We start from the raw sequence: 21,116 nt of genomic DNA, 5'->3' as shown, positions 1-21,116 counted from the left end.
AGAGCCCTAGACCCTAACAAATTGCGGATTTTGAAAGATCTTAAACTATAACATGACGTCAAAAAATTTAAAGAAAATCGTTTAGTTCCCGAGATATAGGACATTGTCCGTTTTACGTTTTCAAAATTTTCAAAAATTGTCAACTTTTGATAGGCATGTTAGGGCACTTTCAAAGGGTTTTAATATAGTATATAATTACAATTGAATTTTCCATTAGTGTTGTTAAATTTGTTACAATATAACATTTAAAAACATATTTTATTTGTGCGAAATAATTAAGAAAGCAAGTGAAAATTAAAGTTCCGTTTGGCTGGCGGTGACACGCAATTAAAAGTGCACACCTTGAAAAGCCGCAATCACCAATTTCATCTAATCACGTTAATGGCTTCCCACCGACAACTTCATGAACTCGTACCAAACATTCTCGTCGTTCTTCGAATTTTGATTTTTGTTTTTTTAATTGAATAACCCACATTTGCACTTTTTCACACGCTAATGTAGAAAAACTCCATCGCTCCGGAAACCAACCCCGAGTTTAAAGTATGACAGCGCGCACATGAATTATACATCGCGAAATAATTTCCGAGCAGCGCGAGTTTCGGCCGCGCTAAGAAACTGAATAAAAAACAGATAAGGGCTTATAATACTGCTTAGTATTAAGAGCAGCGCGCTTCTAACGACGTCTCGCGACACTGCAACACTCAACTTTGTCTCGTCTCCCGCCGCCGTTGGGGGTTGCAAAGTGGGCGGCGGCAATGCACAAAGGTGAGAGACGTTTCTGCACAACCCTCGTACGCCCCTTGTCTGTCTTTAATTAACATAATGGCCGCGGCGGGATACGGAAAACATCTTCAATTCGGTTTCGCTCCACATCTCCGAGCGAAAAAAGTTTGTTTAATTAACACCGTATAATTTATACAATGTGGAGATAAAGCACGAACTGAAAAAAATTGCAAAAAGACACCAAAAATGCATGGATATATTATATTCAACTTTAAGGCTAATGTAAAAAAAATAATAAGTAAATACAAAATGTAAATATTTGCATGGAATTTTTTGTTGATGAAGAAGCGGATGAATATGCCGAGTCTCTTTGCATAGCCTCCATGTAGAATTGAACATCTAGAAATGATTTTTAAATATTTTTGGAAGTTGTTTTATTTCCACTCACCATCAATCACTCTAAGTTTGACAGAATCTTCTTTTGCAGCATACTGTGTGCAGGTATATTTTCCAGAGTGTTTTTGTTGGACTAAATTGATAATCAACGTGCTACAAATCCGGCCCTGGTGGTAATCAGTTTCTATAGAGATGCCACCATCGTCAAACTGCAAATTAAAACACAATAAACAAGTCTGGGGTCAGATATCGATTTTTCTTGATTAGATAGTGACCAATTCAGGTCTGCTCACCTTGCTGGTGATTTCCTTGCTTTCGTGCAGCCACCGCACTCGAGCTTTCTTCATTAGCGGCTGTGTGTCCTCGCCGGTAATTTCACACGTCAGCGATAACGTCGATCCTTGGCGGGCGCTGACCTCCTTTGGAGATTTTATCTGGGCACGACTAAATTCTACTGATGATTCTGTCAATACGTAAAATTTTTTATTTTAAAGTTTTTTTTTTCTTTTTCTTAAAAACTAACCTATAATACTGAGATTTACTGCTAAATTCATTTTGGGGTCTGTATTGACTTGACATTCGTATTGTCCAGCGTCGGATAACCTCACTCCACGAATACGTAACCCCCAAAAGTCTGCTTCGAGGTTATGAACACTTTCAAATCGACTATCGGCTGAAAATGTGATATCTCCAGAAGTTAATATGGAGAGATCCTTACGACGCATCCATGACACCTTAAAAATAATGATTTATTATTTATAATTAACTAGCTGTTGCCCGCGACTTTGTTCCGGCAGTGTTTAATAAAAATGTAATTCGTTTTTACTCTCTTGTTCTAGACATACTCGTAGTAAGAGTCAATTCTATCAATAAGATTAGCAATTTTAATTTAAAGAAATTATGCATATAAAGTCTTGTTAATAATGCACTTCAGCGCGCCATCTCGAATTCAACTATTTAACTATAACTATGATTGAATCTCAATGTCAAATTTTATTCTATAGAAAAGAGCTGTTTTGAGGATTTCCCCGGCAATTATTCGAATTTTTCTCACCTTTTAAACCTTCCCTAGACCTCCACAAATAATTCAAGACCAAGATAAGATAAATCCTTTCAGCCGTTCTCTAGTTTTAGCGAGACTAACGAACAACAATTCATTTTTATATATATATAGATAGATTATTATGACTGAAATAAAAGTAATGAAACAGTTTTTTATGCGTAAACAAAAATAAAACGAAAATCCTAATGCGGGCGCTTTACTTTTCGAGTCTCGAGTTTCGTGGCTCGGAGCGAGTGTTAAATTAATTTACAACTCGCGATGCAGACGAAAGGATGATGTGCGCAGTGCCGACTCGCATTGCATTGTTGCTTGGACGCAATATATTTTTTTTACTTCAATCTAATTACGCGTGGAATCTGTCTAATTTGCATTTTTTCTACAGCACAATACGAGCGCTGCAATGTGCAATTTGTAACAGTACAACATAACAAAAGGCCGTTCTATTTCAATTCCCAGTAATAAAATAGCAAAATGGTACATTTAATTAAATATTGTAAGCAAATACTTTTAATTTCTTGCAATTTCAGCAATGAAAAATTAATTAATTTTTTTTCTCGCTTTTTTTCAAGTCTTTGTAAGGAAAACAAAAGATGTTGTTATTAAATCAATCGGACAGACGGTAAATCACAGCGCCGGTTTTAATTGGATCCATTCGGGCTGTCGCCCCGGCAACGAACGCACTCCTCGCCTCGTGTGCATCTCGTAATTTACGGTTGTGTTAATTTACACTTACCGCGTGTGCCCCGATGCGAGTATGTACTTATGACGCGAGAGCACTTTACCCATTATGGATCCACGGATTCCGAACACAATACACGCACCGGTTTGCAATTGTCGTGTGAAGTTTTTAATTGAAAACCCACCTCGAAAAGTCGACCAGTTTATAGTTGATTTTATACGAGTACGACAATTCCAATACCGCCGAAATGGTTAATAAGTAACCAGTTTGTTTGCATTGGCATTTTCGCTTTGGAGCGCGCTCAATCAATTCGCTTTTCATACGCTTCTCTCAGCATTCAATTTGGGCGTCGTCGTTGTGTTTGGTTTAATTATTGCTTACATGGATGAGTCGTCGATCGCAGGTAAACCCAACAGGACCGGTTTTACCATGAATTTATTCCGAGTCAATTTTCTGCACTTGTGTAACAAAAGTAATTGGACCTCGAAATTTGATACCCGATAATAATTCGAAGCTGTTTCAAGCTTGCTTCGCAATGGGCAATCTATTCCCTTAAGTCGGCGAATGTTGTGCGCAACACAAAGTACTGCGAATCGAACTCAATTAGTGGATGATTCAAAGCAAAGGTCGAAGCCACGCTCTCCCTGCGCCACCCACAAGAAACCGAGTGCCGAGTGCCGAGAATATCGAAGCAGCGAATCGCAGAATTAGGTATCAAGTTGATTTATGTGCGCGCGCTCGTGTTCGCTAAATCGCACGCATAGTTGCATACACACACACACACACGTACATAACCTACATTGACAGCTCACCCCCTTTGCAATTTTGGGCCATTGCGCACATCGACTTGCGTTTTGCGACGCGTAATTAACATGGCGCACGTCTGATTTGCCAAGCACACTGTAAGCTCGGTTAATATTGGAGCGAAAGGACCAAGTCGTGCATGATATTCATGGGTGTTATTAGTTAATTGCTTCTATGCACTAAATACGCTCTATAGACAGAAAAACTTACCACTTTATCTCCTGTATTCCTCACTGTACATGGTAATAATACTGTTTCGGCTATTCTTGCTTCAATTCCACTTATAATCGCATCAAAACGTGGATTATTATCATCCTGGCCATATATTTCTGATACATAACCTAAAAACATAAAAAATCAAACATAACCTCAAATATCAGCTAGTGAAGTATAAAATCATGTCAAATATATGTTCGACTAATCATTGGTTGATATGGTAAGCAAGGTGATGAGTTTGACACCGCTAGTAATTAATTGCGAAGCAGCAATTTCATTACGACTGCATTTGTGGGGAGATGAACGTGAAAACAATGGCGCCTGACGATTACGCGTATTAGTATTACTAGAGGCAGGTAAACACGTAAATGGATTGCTGGGAATGTCAAAACATGGATTGATTTTAAGTGGATTACCTCAACAGCTAAATTTATGATGTTCTGCTCACGTGAAATAATTTAATACAGAATTTCATCGTTCTGGCAAGTAAGACGTGTTTTTACCGAGGGCGGAAATTACTATACAAAGCTCCTGCAACGCTTTGGAATTTTTTAATTATCTTAAAATGAACTTTCGTAGTTTATTCAGAGTTGGCTACCAAGTGTGATCAACTTGGTAAGTGTTAATTTTTCGTAAGTCTCACCTTAATATTGATCCAAGTTGCGAGCGCACTTTGTATGTACAAAGTGCATTATTAACGCGAAAAGTGTGCGCTTTAATTGAGAGAACACTTTTTGCCCCAAAGTAGATAATTTTCCAGAAATAATTCCACGATGCAATTATGTATTTTGCGGCTGGTGGGTTGGTTTTTTTTTGTTTAAAATTGCTTTCGAGTACAAGTAGTAGTCTTGCCTTGGGTTTTATGTAAATATTCCTAATAACCATAACGAGGGCCTCTTTTTTATTCACGAGTGCTTAATCAGTTCTCATAAATTCGAACTCTGCGCCATTCTTTCGTTCCTTTTCCGAGCGTGCGTTTTGTTTCCCTTCGCCCGGGTGGAAATTATGCATGAAAGTTTTCAACTCCCGAGACACTAAACGAAGGGAACTCCCCGCCTGATATTGAATTCGGAATTGAGTGTTGAAATCTCAATCACACGCCAGCCACGTGCGCGAAAATTAAAACCAACCACCATTCATTCAGATACACACACAATGGTGGTGATCGAGATCGACTATGAAATATTTGGGAGCTGACATTTTCAAGTAGGCACTGCTTTTTTAGGTTGCGCACAGGGGTTGATTTATTATCACGGATAAGGATCTGTCAACAATCTGAGTGTGTACGCGTGTGTAAGGTTCCACCACCGAACAATTGTTTGCACGTTTCTGGGTTTTCGTTCGAGTCTCTTCACACGCTTCACTTTTGGGAATGACATTGACAGTTTTTTTTATTTTTTATTTTCTCAACTCATCACTGGATAGATTTATGGTTGTGTGTGTACTAAGTCTTAAAGTTACTTAAAAATTCCGTTTCTGGATGCCGGCCAAGAATATGAATTCGAATTGTCTTCGTAAGACTTTAAGTCTTAAAATACTTGCATGGCTTTAAAGCTGCTAATTGCGTTTGGGCACCAGACTGTTAAGAATGTACTTAATCAAAATTTTCAAGGCTTTAAACCGCGAAATTATCATCATTCCGATGAGGGTTTTATTGATCTGTGCAACCGTGGATTGTGTATTGGATACCTCGAATTTTATGGCGATTTAAGTGCCGCCGATGAAACCCCCAGGCAGTAAACACATCTGGGCAGATCGCCAGATGACTGATTTAATAGTTTTGTCAACATATTCCCACGATATCTTCATACCACACCCGTATACAAATTGTTTTCTCCTGTTTATACCAAGAAAGACCCTTCTTACAACCCCCAAAGGTACACAAAGACAAGGTGCTAAGTTTGGGTAATCATCTTGGTCATGATAGTCGGAGATCATGACTATTATCAAATATTACCAAATGTTATCAAAGCATCCTAGGATACCGCAATAATAATGCCTCGGTTGCGTAGAATGGCCCAAACACAGGACCTCAATTAACAATCACACACACGTACACAATACAACCACAACAGGGTGATCAACGTTGTCCGAGAGGTTTATGGTCGTGGATATTCAAATCATGTAGAGTGCCATGTGCCAGAGTGTTTATATCCTACAAAATAGACTTAATGAAAACTATTACTCTACTGACAGGTCTCCGGATAAAAATAACCCAATTCTAGTTCACGTATTGTTTTCGAATAGCCACGTTCTTTTTATGGCCGACAGCTGACTGGAATTCTGGATACACACGCGCACGTTCGGAAATTTTACGTCCAATAAAAGTCAAAATCCAGCCGCGCTTATTATGTCATAGGGTAGCGCCCAAGTTGTGCGGGCGTCGAAGTTCAACTAACCGGCCCCGTCGTGCCATCATCGACAAGCATGTTCGAAAAGTTTCCCGAGTACATTATTCACCAACTTTCCTGACTGCGAGCGCAAGGTAAACCTAAACTTGCACAACAACGCACATAATAAGTATCGCTTAACTTCATTAAACCAACCGACGAGGTTTATCTTCTCCATCTTATACAGAATATCCAAAAATTAAACTCAACTCAAAAATTTATTTATTATATTTTTAGAAGAGATTACTTTGATCTTTATATATTCTGGAAATAAATTTTTGGCACACAGAGAAGTTGTTGCAGAAAGTCGGCTGTGGTGTTGTTTGGAATCTCCGGGGACTCACTAATTTAACAACAAAAGTTTTATACTTTTACTACTCACTATTAGCGCGTGCGGCGGGCGTCTAACTAGCGCAAATCTCGCTTTCCGTGTTGGTAACTGTCCGCGCTCATAACCTACACAGACACAAAGCTTCTGCGTCCCTTTTTCTTTTTCTGTTTCTTCACGCCGAGGCACAAAAGAACTGGAACTAGGGACAAGTGGATACGGACTAAGGAAAAGGGGCGAGGGTTTTAACAATGCTCAAATTTAACGGCGCTTTTTTCTGCAATCCTAACGATTTAACCTGTCATCGCTATGTGGCAAACTAACGAGGCTAATTTTTCGACGCAGAATTCCTTCGAAATAATTGTTGGCATGCGGACACAGATATTTTTAACTGTAACCTATTAACCAACAAAACCTTGTTCGCAATGTGTGAATGTTTGAAGAATGTCCCAACAGAACACCCTAACGTGTTTACATGCGTAAGTGTAGATAAAGCACGTGGCTCCAAACCCTCCAACCTTCCTCCAGGGACTCGAGCTCGATTATGTTGGGGAACAAAAGATGTCGCATGCAAGTGCAGGTTGAAGTAAGTTGAACGCCGCTTTAAATTTCGCTCCACGCAAAAAACTTCCGGCCGTGCATTATCTCCTCGTGGCGTAACTCTCGCTGCTCAAATTACGCACACGTAGATGTAGATGTAAAGCGCGCGAAACTAGCAAACAAAGTTTTGTCGACTCGACGAACGCCGACGAAATCTTATTACCGGATAAAGCCCGCGAGAAGAAACCAAGACGATGGCGTAGAGGAAAGGAAAATGAAGCACTACAAGAACAACATCAAGAAATGAACAATAGCAATTAAGATAGAAGAGAGACCTTAAAAGTTAGCAATTTTTTAACTACTTGGTATTACTTGGTATTGTGTGATAGTTTGTAAAGCAATAAAATTCACCTGCGAAAGATGGACGCGTAACGATGAGCAAAAGTTGGACGAGTTGCACAAAGCGTAGAATTGTCTCCGAATATCCCGGGAAAATCCGACACATCCTCAGCAAGTACTTTTATCCACTTTGCACTGAATCACTATTATACTCATAGTTAAGTCACAAAAGAAATTAGTCCGGAATATTGTCGCCGATTGTCTCCAGATTGAATCTAGTTTAAACTTAGTCGGTGGGAATTTAAGTTTAGCACGTAGTTTGATAATTTGGCGAATTCGGAGAGTTGGATTGTTATATCAACGTTGAGCACAGTGCGGACAAGTGTTGAGCCGGACGGAGTGATGTGTTGACTGGTTGGCTCACTCCTCGCGGCGAGCATACAAGTTGAGCATTTTTAAGGTGCCAACGAGATGAGAATAGCAACCACATGACCCATGTACTACAAGATGCTCAAGATGTTGTCGCGCAAGAAGTGTTTTTGAATTAAAATTTCCTAAACTATTTTTGTTCTAATTTTATCTCCCTGGGTGTTCCATTCTTTTTTTTATTTTATTCTGTATTCTTAATTTACTTGTACTCATTAACAAACAACAAAACAACAAACAAACAACATCCCACTCATTATCTTGTTGTTTTATTATTTTTTTCTCGTTTTCTCGCATTTCGCTTGTCGTCCTCTTGAATGATTATTTTTACTTCATCAATTTTTGCGTTTTGTTTTGTTTTGCTTCCGCACGCGGGAAATGGTCCAAGAGATAAACAGATAAGAATAAAATGTAAATGTTAAGCGTGCAAACAATTAAAACCAGATAAAGTGAGGCTGATGAAAAGTTGAAACTCGTCGAGACTTAATTATAAACACGCTACAAGGCTTCAAGATTGATATCAATTTCTAATTAAGCTCGCATTGTTTGCGGAGATTTTATGAAAACAAATAATTGACGTTTTACCAAAATAACATGCTATTCAATAATAAATATATAAACAAGTGTTAATTTATTATGCTAAAATTTCATTATGGGCATTTAATTGCATTTTAAATTTAGAAATTTTAATCACATTTGTTATTAATGCGTTTATTAATTTGCAGAGCACTAAATTATTCATAAAAATCAAAATCAAAAAAATAAAGTGTTGGAATAAAACCACCCGTTGTGAGCTGTTATAAGAATGCGCTCTATTCAAGAGCTTTTGTCATCGACGGGGGGTAACTACCCCTACTGCAGCGCTGAATATTCAATATAATTTATTTTAAAATATGCTAACAGAAGTGTTGAGCGCTTTTTAAATAAATTATTATTTGCTGTATAGAAATGTATAGGTAGAGATCATATAGATCATGTCACATTATGGCATTGCCTTGTCCTGTTGCACACCCGCTGAATTATTCATAAATTTTATGGTTTATATTATGAATGTTGCATACGCGCCGCCCCGGCTGGAACTGATTAAATTGCAGTTAAATTAATGCCACTCTCTGCTAATAAATTACTGGGCTTCAAAAGCTGTAATGATTTATGCGGTTATAATGCTTACCTATGATGAGTGTATTGATATTTTACATTAGGGCATAACTCTGTTTTGATTATTATTGGAAAAACAATAAAAATTAAATTGGAAATCAGTTTTATGTTATTTTTAATTTTATTCATTTTTTTGCGTAAAATTTTCGAACAAAACATTAAATATCTCCAAAAATATTATTGGCACAATATTAATAGATATATCATATTGAAGAGAATTTAATCACGAATGTTATGCTGAAAACAGTTTTAAAATATTTGCAAAATTATAAAAATGCCAAGCAAAAAACAATAATTTTTCACGCGGCTGAAATTGCTAAAAAATTAACTCACCAAATAAAGTGTTTAAGGTTGGTTGTAAACATAAGAATATCTTCGAAAATAATAAAAGCACAATATTGGTAGATATATCAAATTAAAAAGAATTTATTTACGCATCTTCTAGTAAAAAGTGAGTTACAATATTTTTAAAATTGTTGAAATTCCAAATAAAAAACTACAATTTTTCATTTTGCAAGACTCGCAACAAAAAAACGAATAAAGTTTTTAAAGCTTTTGTAAGAATTCAAATATCTCCGAAAATATTAATTGCACAATATTGATATGTATATCATATTAAACAGAATTTAATCACGCATATTTTGGTGAAATAAGTATTAAAATATTTACAACATTATAGAAATGCCAAGCAAGAAACTAAAATTTTTCACGTCGCTAGAGTTGCTAAAAATTAACTCTACAAATAAAGTGTTTAAAGTGGGTAGTAAATATAAGAATATCTCCAAAAATATTAATTGCACAATGTTGGAAAATATATCATATTATAGAGAATTTAATCTCGCATGCTATGCTAAAAACAGTTTTAAAATATTTGTAAAATTGAAAAAATGCCAAGCAATAAACTAAAATTTTTCACTCCGCTAAACTCAAATAACTCTGCAAATAAAGTGTTAAAATCTGGTAGTAAATATTAGAATATCTCCGAAAATATTAATTGCACAATATGGATGAATATATCATTTTAAAGAGAATTTAATTACACATATTTTGATAAAAACAGTTTTAAAATATTTGCAAAATTGTAAAAATGCCAAGCAAAAAACTAAAATTTTTCACTCCGCTTAACTCACTACTCCACTAATTCTACAAATAAAGTGTTTAAAGTTGGTCGTAAGCATAAGGGTAAAAGTTAAGGCTACATATATGTAATATAAGCGTATGAAACACGTAGGGCGTACTTTGTTCCCAACTCGCTTGTACGGTTGTATGATTGCGTGTCTAATGCCCTTGCGTTTCACGCTGTCATGACCCTTCAGTTTAATTACGTGCCGCGCGCGCATCATACGTTAATTGAGTTATTAAATGAGTAACAGCCGTTTAACGCTTTAATTAGTTTTCCTTTCTTGCGTCTTACGTCTACCGGCGCGTCTGGCGAGCTCGAGCGCGGGAAAATGTGTTCTTGATTGGTCATTTTTAAATTGTTTGACTATAATCCACGATCATTAATAACCGCGTAATTCAAAACGACAACTAGACTTCTTTCATGTCGAAATGATTGCCTTTCTGATCCGATGTCTCGGCGAGGTTTTAATTGTCGCCGGGGCTTGATTGATGAGCGCACTGGTTTTAAAAATAATTCACGTCAACTCGTCCAAGAAGCTTTCAGGAGCTCTCAATTTTTACCTGGTACTCATCCAACTCATCCAAATAATTAGAAATTTTTTGGGGAAAAATTGTTTTTATTTTAATTTATTATAAATGCGTTTTAAAGCGAGTAAAACATGGAACAAAACAGCGACTGGGATCTGTCGAGCGTCGAGAGCGGTCCAATAAAACGCATCATTAAACGTCTATTTATACGAAAGCCATCTGGCACGCATGGATTCAATCACGAGATTTTGAATCGAGCTAATTACCACCGGCGAGGAAACACCAGTTAATAAAAAAAGCTCAATGAGTGCGAGTTTTCGCTTTATTGCGTGGGGTTTTCATGCCTGCGAACACACACATGCGGCGAGCTTTTTTTCGATTTTTGGTTGTTGCCCGATGTGAGGTCGCGCTCGTTACCTGCGGTTCGGTTCGCGTAGCTATTGGAAACGTTTTTAACGATTTTTCAACGAGCTGGTAGATTTTCACATGCATGATGATTACATTCATCACAATTATAACCAGTTATACGCTTCGGTTATTGAGAAAACGTTAAAAAATGTTAAAAAAAGATCCGTATGCTCCGCCCACATGACTTAAGTCTAATGGGCGGAGCTTAAATCATATTTTTTTGCGTCACATGCTTTTTTAAGGGTAAAAAAGTTGCAGACGTGTTGTTTTTGCAAGTTGCAAAAGGCAAAAAATAGTTTTAAAATATTTGAAAAAATGCCAAGCAAAAAACTAAAATTTTTCACGCCGCTAGAGTCGCTAAAAACTAACTCTACAAATAAAGTGTTTAAAGTTGGTAGTAAACCTAAGAATATTTCCGAAAATATTCTTCTTCTTCTTCTTCTTCTTCTTTTGTAGGCATATTGCCTGTTCCTACTTCAGACAGGGTTTAGGTGGTCGCTCCATCTCTTTCGCTTCCCAGGGATCGCTTTCCCCTTGGCGATTTGTCCCTGGCTATTCGGACTATTCTGGTTTCGTCCATCCGTTCTATGTGTTCGTTCCACTCGATTTTGCGTCTTTTGCAAATTGTGTTATGTCTTCTATGTTGTTGCACGCTCTTCTGATGTCTTCGTTCTTTATCCGGTCGAGCAGTGTTTTGCCATCTATGTTTCTTAGTGTCCTCATTTCCGCGGTGGTGAGCAATCTCTGTGTGGTTGTCGTCTCTGCACGCGTTTCTGCCGAGTATGTAAATATGGGCCTGACTACTGCCTTGTAGATGGAAACTTTCGTCTCTGTTCTTATTTCTCCGAAAATATTAATTGCACAATATTGATAAATATATCAAATAAAAGAGAATTTAATCTCGCATGTCATGCTAAAAACAGTTTTACAATATTTGTAAAATTAAAAATGCCAAACAAAAACTAAAATTTTTACGCCGCTAGAGTCGCTAAAAACTAACTCTACAAATAAAGTGTTTAAAGTTGGTAGTAAACATAAGAATATCTCCAAAAATATTAATTGCACAATATTGGAAAATATATCATATTAAAGAGAATTTAATCTCGCATGTTATGCTAAAAACAGTTTTAAAATATTTGAAAAATTGAATAAATGCCAAGCAAAAAACTAAAATTTTTCACGTCGCTAGAGTCGCTAAAAACTAACTCTACAAATGAAGTGTTTAAAGTTGGTAGTAAATATAAGAATATCTCCAAAAATATTAATTGCACAATATTGGAAAATATATCATATTAAAGAGAATTTAATCTCGCATGTTATGCTAAAAACAGTTTTAAAATATTTGTAGAATTAAAAAAATGCCAAGCAAAAAAATAAAATTTTTCACGCCGCTAGAGTCGCTACTCCACTAACTCTACAAATAAAGTGTTTAAAGTTGGTAGTAAACATAAGAATATCTCCAAAAATATTATATGCACAATATTGGAAAATATATCATATGAAAGAGAATTTAATCTCGCATGTTATGCGAAAAACAGTTTTACAATATTTGTAAAATTAAAAAAATGCCAAGCAAAAAACTAAAATTTTTCACTCCGCTAAACTCGCTACTCCACTAACTCTACAAATAAAGTGTTTAAAGTTGGTCGTAAGCATAAGGGTTCGCATAGCTATTGGAAACGTTTTTAACAATTTTTCAACGAGCTCGTAGATTTTCACATGCATGATGATTACATTCATCACAATTATAACCAGTTATACGCTTCGGTTATTGAGAAAACGTTAAAAAAAGCTCCGTATGCTCCGCCCACATGACTTAAGTCTAATGGGCGGAGCTTAAATCATATTTTTTAGCGTCACATGCTTTTTTAAAGTTGCAGACGTGTTGTTTTTGCAAGTTGCAAAACGCAAAAAAGCGCAGCAAATGCCCAAATCTATACAAATGAGAATTTCACGCAGAACGAAAGCATAATCCGCGATTTAAAAACATTGATAAATGACTTTGTGGTGTCTTTTGTGCGGACATTTTTGTACGCGTCGCGGCTTTATGCCTTTGCAGAAAATCCAATATTCGGCTACAGAGCAGGACAGGCCACGACAGCACATAGTGCCACTGGGGGTGGCTTGGGGGTGGTGTTGGGTTGACCGAAACTCCAAAACGAACAAGCGGATTGTTATTCATTATAGCGTCGTGTACAAAACACACGCACCCGCTGCGTGGAGCAGACAACTTTTTTTTCTCAAAGCTTTGCTGTTTTTTGATCATTTCGCATTGATTTTTCAAAAAAAAAATTTCATGGAACTCGAATGATTATCTCTAGTTGGACTCAGCATGCACGATTTTAATTAGTATGGACGTGCTCACATAAAATACATCCTGCCATGGTAATACTCGTAATTTTAGAATTTCGGAGATTTTACTCATTAATTGATTGAATGTACGTTTATAAAATATAAATCCCAGATGGTGCAAAGCACAATATGCGAGTTGAATAATTTTCTGTAACTGATAGGATTTAACTCCCCAAAAATTGATTTTATTCATTTGGTTGAAAGTGACTTTTGCAATTGCGAAAGAGAATATTTCATTTGTAGCTACGTCTGCGAAGCTCAGTGCGACGGTACAAGTAAGACAGACGTAACTGACATGTTTACATAATATTTCCACTTCGGTCGGTTGATACCTACTAAAATATTCATTTCGTGCTGTGCGCACCTAAACAAAAACAAATAGACGAGAAAAAACCGCTTAATATACGTCATATTAGGAAAATCTCTTCTTAGAAAACTTTTATTTGACTTACAGACTTTATAAAGACAAATATAATAGGTCTAGAGTTAGAATTAGACGATAAACATTGATTTGAAGAGATGGTTAAGACAAGTGGATGAAAACAGTATTAAATTTCAAGATATAAGAATATTTGTTTGATGGGAAGAGTTTTTTTGATGAAATATTCTTTTTGTCTGGTTTTGATGAGATAATGACAGGATATCTCAAATTGACAGGATTTCTAAGTCTATAAATACTTTTAAAATGAAAGTGTTTCTTTAGTCAAGTTTTAAACATGGAAGAAGTTGATCAGTATGAATTTGCAAAGGTTCAGAAAAGAATCCTTAAAGGGTTCTTCCTCTGGCCTGAAGAAGATACAGATGATTCAAAACTAAACATTTTTGGAAAATTTTGGAAAAGATTCCGACGCTTCTTCTTTTGTTGGTCCCTGTTACCCACAACAATGCCCTTGATGTATGATGTGATTGCTTTACTAATAGGTAAGTCCCCACACCACCCCAGATCATTTTAAAACCTTTTTGATAATTTTTAGAAGATGAATCTAAAACTATAGAACTCCTGGAACCTGTCCTCGCAGTCTGTTGTCACGCAGGTTACCACTACCTAGGAGTCTGTTGCTTATCAAACGGAGATCTCATGGTCAAAGTCCTCGCAACAGTTGAACGCATGAAGTTCTTCAGACCCATTGATGAAATCATAGAAGTAGACAGAAAAGCAACTTGGTTTACCAAATTTCTCTTAATGTATTCTACAATTGGTACCATATCATACTCCTTGATGCCTATCCTACCATCAGCTTTAAGGGACTGTAGAAATAACCTAACTCCTAGTATGATCAAATATGGTATACCATGTGGGTTGGCATGTAGGGTACGCATACCTTTTTCAATGTACATGAATGAGAAGGTCTTGAAGGTGATCTGGGCAGTTAGCTACTTCCATCAGATTTATTTGATATTCTGTGTGACTTGTCTGTTTGTTACCTTGACCATGTTGATCTGTTCAGTGGTCATGCAATGTGTTTACCATTATCGGGAACTGAGGAAACTCATGTTGAGTATTGATGATAACAATGGGGATCAGAAACTTTTACATAGGAGTATCCATTACCACAGTGCAATCATCAGGTGAGACTTTAACCTCTTTTAAAGCATTTTTTAAATTCATGTTAATTTGATCCTGAAGACTTTGTGAAGATGTCAACGAAGCCTTCGGAACCCAAATGACCATGTTTATAGTGGTACCATCATTTGCCATCAGTCTCCTTGGTTTTGTCCTGTTAATAGTAGGCTTCACTGATCGTATCCGTTTTGGTCTCCATCTCCTTGGATGGATAGCCATGCTCCTTTTAGTAAACTTTGGAGGACAAGTATTAATGGATGAGGTAGGTCCCTTTTCCTCACCTGGTACCTCCTAAAACATACCCTGATGTTTTTCAGAGTATTGCTGTAGCAGAAACAGCTTACGCCATCAAATGGTATGAATACAAAGTATCCTTTCAAAAGGACCTCTTCATGGTCATCATGCGGTCACAGAAACCTCAATTCCTCAACGCGTCCAATATCAAAAACTTATCGTTTAATACATTCCTAGCGGTAAGTAGTTCGCCGTAACTCAATTATTAATAATTAGACTACTTGTGAGCCACATACATAACCTCACATGTATATTTTAGGTTATTAGTTCAGCATACTCGTATCTGACGATGTTAATTAATATGAAGTCGAAGTGAATTCAGAATTTCCGCTGCTAGTTTGGTTGTTGACTTGAAATTCGTCGAGTTGTATGAAATTAATATTAACTATATTAAATATTTTGTTTATTATTTGTAGTGGGTGGGTATGGGGAGAGGAAGGGAATAGGGTTCCACTTGTGTGAGTTTGTTTGCAATATTCGCATGTGCTACGTGCGCAATCGCAAATTGCAGCGCAGACGTGAATTGTGTCGCGATGACGACGTAATTTAAATTCAGCACGCCACGCTCTGTATTACGGCGGCCATTACGTCGTCATATTCGGGCACGTGTTATACCCAACCCGCCAGAGTTAACAGGTATTAAGCGCATGTTTTTAACGCTCTACTTATCTCATTTTATACATTACTATATAAATATTTTCAGTTGCAAAACATTTTTTTTATAATTATTTCTTCAGTATATGACGTGAAATAGTAAAAAAAAATTGAGTTGCTTATTTTTTATTAGAAATAAAAGTGCCGTCATTAAAATCTCGTCGATTTCGACCCATTTCCGGTTTTCCGCTTTTACGAACTGAGTTTATAAACTGTGTACGCGTGAAGCTGTCGTGTGACAACTATCCGTGACTTATACGAGCCCTTCGGGAGACACCCTAAAATAACCCTGGATGTTACCACAGGGGGCTCTGGAATGTCGTTGGGGGGAAGGTGTGCGTATGTGATGCTTATTCCGGCTCATCTTGCTCGCGCTTTTTTATTACGAGCCCGGCGAATCTGTTATAGTGTTTTGCTTATAGTTACGACCCTATAAATTCTCATGCTACTCGAGTCTCTTTTGCGGCGCGCACGCTGCTTATTTACCGACATTCTTTCTGTCTTCCTGTCTTTAACCCTACTGGATTTTTCTGCTAAAGGTATTTTGTAATAAAAACTGATTAATTTTTGATAAATCTTTAATATAATCAACAAATAAATACAAAAAAGAAGTGCAGATGCCACTACTTTATCCGGATAACATATAATATGAGCATTATACACGTTGCACTACAAACTAGTTAAAACTTTTTTAAATTAAGAGTAATATAAACTAGTTTTGTAAAAATCATCGCAAATATTGCGAAAAAAATCTCTTGGTTTTTTTAAATTTTGGTTACGCTTTGAGCATTTTATTATTATTCTCCTGTCGTCCCATATTCACAGCATCCACGATTGTATCCGGCAGTTTTACGTTCAAAGTTTCCGGGAAGAATAACGAAAGCAACCCGGAAGTCCCCGCCATTGATGCAAATAAGAACAGAGGAAGTGATTGAGAAATCTGCGCCTGAAATTAATTTTTTTTATAAATTTTCTATTTCCCCTGTATATCCTGATATATTACCAATATAGGAACTTGCGGAGCAATGATGGAACCAATCCTTCCGAACATAGAACAGGTCGACATGAAGGTATGCCTCAAACTGGTCGGGAACATCTCAGTGGTATACAAGTAAATGGTAGCATAGGAAACAGTCGCTGAAAACTTGCCCAATAGGAACACGATTAACCTCAGAGTGCCATCAGCTGAAATCATAAAATGTCAGTTGGGAAATTCCTTGGGGAGTTTCAGGGAGTAAAGGTAATACATTCTGGAATGAAGACAAACCCAACACAGGCCAACCCACTGGTCATGAACGACGCCGCCAACGTAGCCCTCCTTCCTAACTTATTCAGCAACACGTTCGCTAGCACATACGCAGGGATCTCTATAAGAGAGACAGCTATGAAGTTGACATAGACATTTCCTGAAATGCCTACTGAATGCATCGTTAGCCCGTAATACACAAACGTGCAGCTGATCCACGCCAGTGAACAATTTGCAAGACGTATAAGTAATGCAGGTGACCTCAGCGCTTCCAAAAATGTATCCGTATGATGATGGTGTTCCGGCCCACCAATTCCTTCAAGATGCAACCGTTTGACCACAGCTTCATCTAATCGACGGCCATTTTGTGCGGCGATTTTCTTCAACGCACAGGCAGCTTCCTCGTTGCGATCGTTGGATATCATCCATCTGACAGACTCATCTGTAAGCCAATAGCATGATACAAAGAGTACACCCGGTATGTATAGAATGCGTAAAAATATCCTCCAGGGTACGAACCAGGCCGTCACACCGATCAACGCTTCGCCCAGCGCGAACGCGCTCGACATGATCGTGCTCCCCATTACTCTATACTCAGGCACGAGCAGTTCCATTCCTAAATTATCCAGAAAGAATGCAGTTTAGTCCCAGAGCAGGGCTAAAATATCTATTGTTTACCTAGAATGTATGCGGCTGTGTAGAGACCAGCTCCGAGCATCATGTCCAGAAACTCAAACGTCACGAAAAACAAATAGTTTGGACTTAGCGATTTTGTTATACCCATTATCGTGCTAAACAATATCGCAAACAACATTAGCGTTTTCCGACCGTATCTAAAAACGTAAAAAACAAATAAGTTACTTATCTAAATATAGATTACCAGGGGCGCCATGTGTCAAGAATTGTAAGTTTCCAAGATGAGGGAATCTTGTTTTGTAATTACCTACACCGAACCAAATATTGATCGTGCAAATATTTGATCAAGAGATTAAATTTATACAGCCGCCAAAAATGATGCAATTTATAAGTGCTAATATATTCCTGTACTTGAACACGCTAACAACATTTACATACCTATCGGAAATAAAACCTGATAATGGCAGGCCAAGTAGAAAACCAATGTTGTTTATCGAACCAACTATGGTTAACTTCCATAGGTTCTCCTCACAAACTATATTGAACTAAAATTTTAGAAAAAAAAAAAATTTTTTTTTTTTTAATTTTTTAAAATTTTTGAGAAAAATTTTTAACATACATCTGTGGCTATTGTAGAATCATCTTTGTTCCGATAAACAAATCGATCACATCCGACAGTTTGGTTCCGGTTGAAGGCCCAACCATTACAGCGGGTATCCGTGCGTTGATACCTTTGGCACTTACTGGGTAGGCCATTTTTGTAAGGTACAGAATACTGCACCCAGGAAGCATTGTAATTTGGTATTGTATTTGGCAAATCACAGCCATCAATATAACATCTAAAAATTCCAAAAAAAATTTGGAAAAATAAAAAAAAAATTTTTAGTTTAAACTTACCGATAATCGACATCCCTAGCTGTAAAAACGTAGCTGAGTGTTGGAAAGGTGGCGAAAATTAGTACCAAGCACAGAAGAGCGTACCGCTTTATCTGATACTTGCCGAGACCTCCAATGTCTAATAAGATTTTGTCTAAATCCATTTTGCGAAACAAGCAACAACTTTACCTTGCGTGGTCAGGTCAGGTTTTGAATGTGATGCGAAATTTTCCTCGCGCGATGCCTACACGTGGTGATGATGTTTAATCGCGCGCGAATTTATATAGCAACAAAGAACAAACAGAAAGATGTTGATGTCAAGTGACGTCACAATTTCACACTTTCCAAAAAAATTAGCAAAAAGTAATCAACACACACACCCACTCAAACAAAAACCAAGTAAAACAAGCAAACTTAAATAAAATTAAAATGAATTTTTCAAAAATTGTTTAGTTTATAGTTTAAACAATTACTGTTGTGTAGACAGTATAAAAAAACGATCCGTAGTCGTACGCACTCGACAATTGACTGGCAACTAAAGTATAACTAAAGCCTGACGACCTGACGTACGTCGCGGCGTTGTAGCATTGCTGGAAACAATATTTTTATGCCGACTTTGGGCACACAGAATATACAGTGTGTTCATACTGCAGTAAACCATGAAAATTTTGTGATTATTAATGAATGCAGTTTAAAAAAAGCGTGTTGAACTGATAAGTGACTATATATAGCCCGTGGTCGAGGCTTGAATTTCACTCGGCGTGCTATTATCTGCTTCCACTTTACCACTACCCCTGTATGCACGAATATGTGCATGCATAATCTACGCTGGTGTACATGCTGTACAAGCAAGTACAACATTTATCGCGATAACCCTCCCGCGTGGCCGTTTAAATATAGACGGGTCGCGTTCGTATTTATTGTCGGTCCGGTTTTTCACTTGGATCTACCGAGTGTTACAGAAAATGTTAAATTAATTTTTTTAACAACGGAAATTTTGCTTGCGTAAAAAAGGTAATTTTGTAAATAACACGCAGACATTAAATAGAGATTAGGAGTTTTACGATTCGTCATCAAATTTTATCGCTACTGCGAAATGTAACAATTTGTAACCACAACGATAGTTATCGTGTACGAATTGTGTTGATTTTACCTTTTTTTTGTTTTGTTGAGTAGTGTATTCTTACACGCAGTGTGTACAAGTCATACACGTGTGAGGAATTTCGACAGTAATATATTCCAGCCGGCGGCTTAAAATCGACAGTATGCTAATTTTTCTATTGTTACATATTGTGAAACAACGCAAATTAACATTGGAAACATTAAAAATTTAAATTAAATTAGGAAACACTCTGTATAATTTTATATCAACATTTGCTTGACATAATTAAAGAGATAAAAAATACTATTACTGCACTATTATATATAATTTAATAAATTTTATTATTTTAGTTTAAATTTTTTGAGTTTTTTAATATCCTGTATATTTCCGTCAAAGAAGTCAAAATATTATGACATTATTTTATTTTTAGTTTATTATTTATGTTATGATTGTTAGAGTCAATGGCTTTCATTCCGTGAGTCTTTAAACACATTGTGTTTGATTTCCGCACCGCGCATCAATTTAATTACGGTTTCGAAATGCGCATTTAATCGCTGAATATGCCACGCCACACATTCTGTGCGTGTGTATGTGTGAATGTGAGTTCGAATGGTCGAATGTAAATTGCGAGTAAATCCGAACTAGTCTGCTTAATTTGATTAATCAAGGTCGGGTCCAAGCCAGACACATACGTTGTAATGTCGTATTAAGCAGATAATTATCCTGCTCATGTATCACATTATACATTTGTAATAATTTATATTTATATTTTTTGTGTCGTAAAAATGTCGTAAAAACTTAATTTTTAAAATGTGAAATAATTTTCTATATAGGTGCAAAACGTTGGAAACGCGCAGGATAATAATCCGGTTGCGAGCCATTGTTCCGGAGAAGATTAATGGCCAACGAGAAAAAAACTCTCCACCGAGTTTCGATCCTTGAAAAATATTATCATCGTTCATATTAATTCGATTTTATTTCGTTGCGCTTCGTTTCATTCCACGACGCAACTCAATCAAACAAAACAAAAAAGATTTCGAATAAATCTAGGGCAATAAAAAAAGCGAAGATACATTCGTGTGCTAAAGTTTTCTATCTTCGCGAGCGGTGAAGATTTACCAGCGGAGCATTAAGTGGTAATTTAAGGTTGGAATTTGTTTGCAACCGTTGGAAAAATGCGCGTTTAACTCACTTAAATCGTGAATAATTGCCCACGTCGCAGCGGCGGTAATTGCGCGGAACGAGAGTGCATTACCATTTCAAATTAATTCA

General features: G+C 36.9%; 3 protein-coding genes across 3 annotated transcripts; 1 reads left to right on the top strand and 2 right to left on the bottom strand.

Annotated features, from left to right (window-relative positions):
• Positions 1-970: 970 nt before the first annotated feature.
• LOC135790438 (contactin-3-like) lies at positions 971-7,882 on the bottom strand. The gene is made up of 6 exons (XM_065300643.1): positions 7,551-7,882; positions 3,876-4,006; positions 1,643-1,853; positions 1,413-1,582; positions 1,172-1,328; positions 971-1,122 (listed from the first exon to the last, which is right to left on the bottom strand). The coding sequence occupies exons 1-6, from the start codon at positions 7,642-7,644 to the stop codon at positions 1,001-1,003; spliced, it is 885 nt and encodes a 294-aa protein (XP_065156715.1). The 5' UTR covers positions 7,645-7,882; the 3' UTR covers positions 971-1,000.
• A 6,474-nt stretch (positions 7,883-14,356) lies between these two features.
• Positions 14,357-15,776, top strand: LOC135790786 (odorant receptor 67a-like). The gene is made up of 5 exons (XM_065301061.1): positions 14,357-14,393; positions 14,447-15,041; positions 15,100-15,298; positions 15,354-15,509; positions 15,747-15,776. The coding sequence occupies exons 1-5, from the start codon at positions 14,357-14,359 to the stop codon at positions 15,774-15,776; spliced, it is 1,017 nt and encodes a 338-aa protein (XP_065157133.1).
• A 768-nt stretch (positions 15,777-16,544) lies between these two features.
• LOC135790884 (organic cation transporter protein-like) lies at positions 16,545-19,267 on the bottom strand. Its single transcript, XM_065301170.1, has 7 exons — positions 18,764-19,267; positions 18,486-18,705; positions 18,305-18,411; positions 17,909-18,063; positions 17,232-17,846; positions 16,988-17,169; positions 16,545-16,930 (listed from the first exon to the last, which is right to left on the bottom strand). Exons 1-7 carry the CDS (start codon positions 18,904-18,906, stop codon positions 16,760-16,762), a joined length of 1,593 nt encoding a protein of 530 aa, XP_065157242.1. The 5' UTR covers positions 18,907-19,267; the 3' UTR covers positions 16,545-16,759.
• Between the last annotated feature and the right edge of the window lie 1,849 nt (positions 19,268-21,116).

Source organism: Atheta coriaria, unplaced genomic scaffold (genome assembly GCF_025399875.1).
Source record: "Atheta coriaria isolate IRGN ID8LTWV9N9 unplaced genomic scaffold, Caltech_Dcor_3.1 hic_scaffold_4_pilon, whole genome shotgun sequence".
Classification (NCBI taxonomy): Eukaryota; Metazoa; Arthropoda; class Insecta; order Coleoptera; family Staphylinidae; genus Dalotia; species Dalotia coriaria.
Note: the sequence above shows the minus strand (reverse complement) of the source record. Positions and strands in the feature narration are given on the sequence as shown.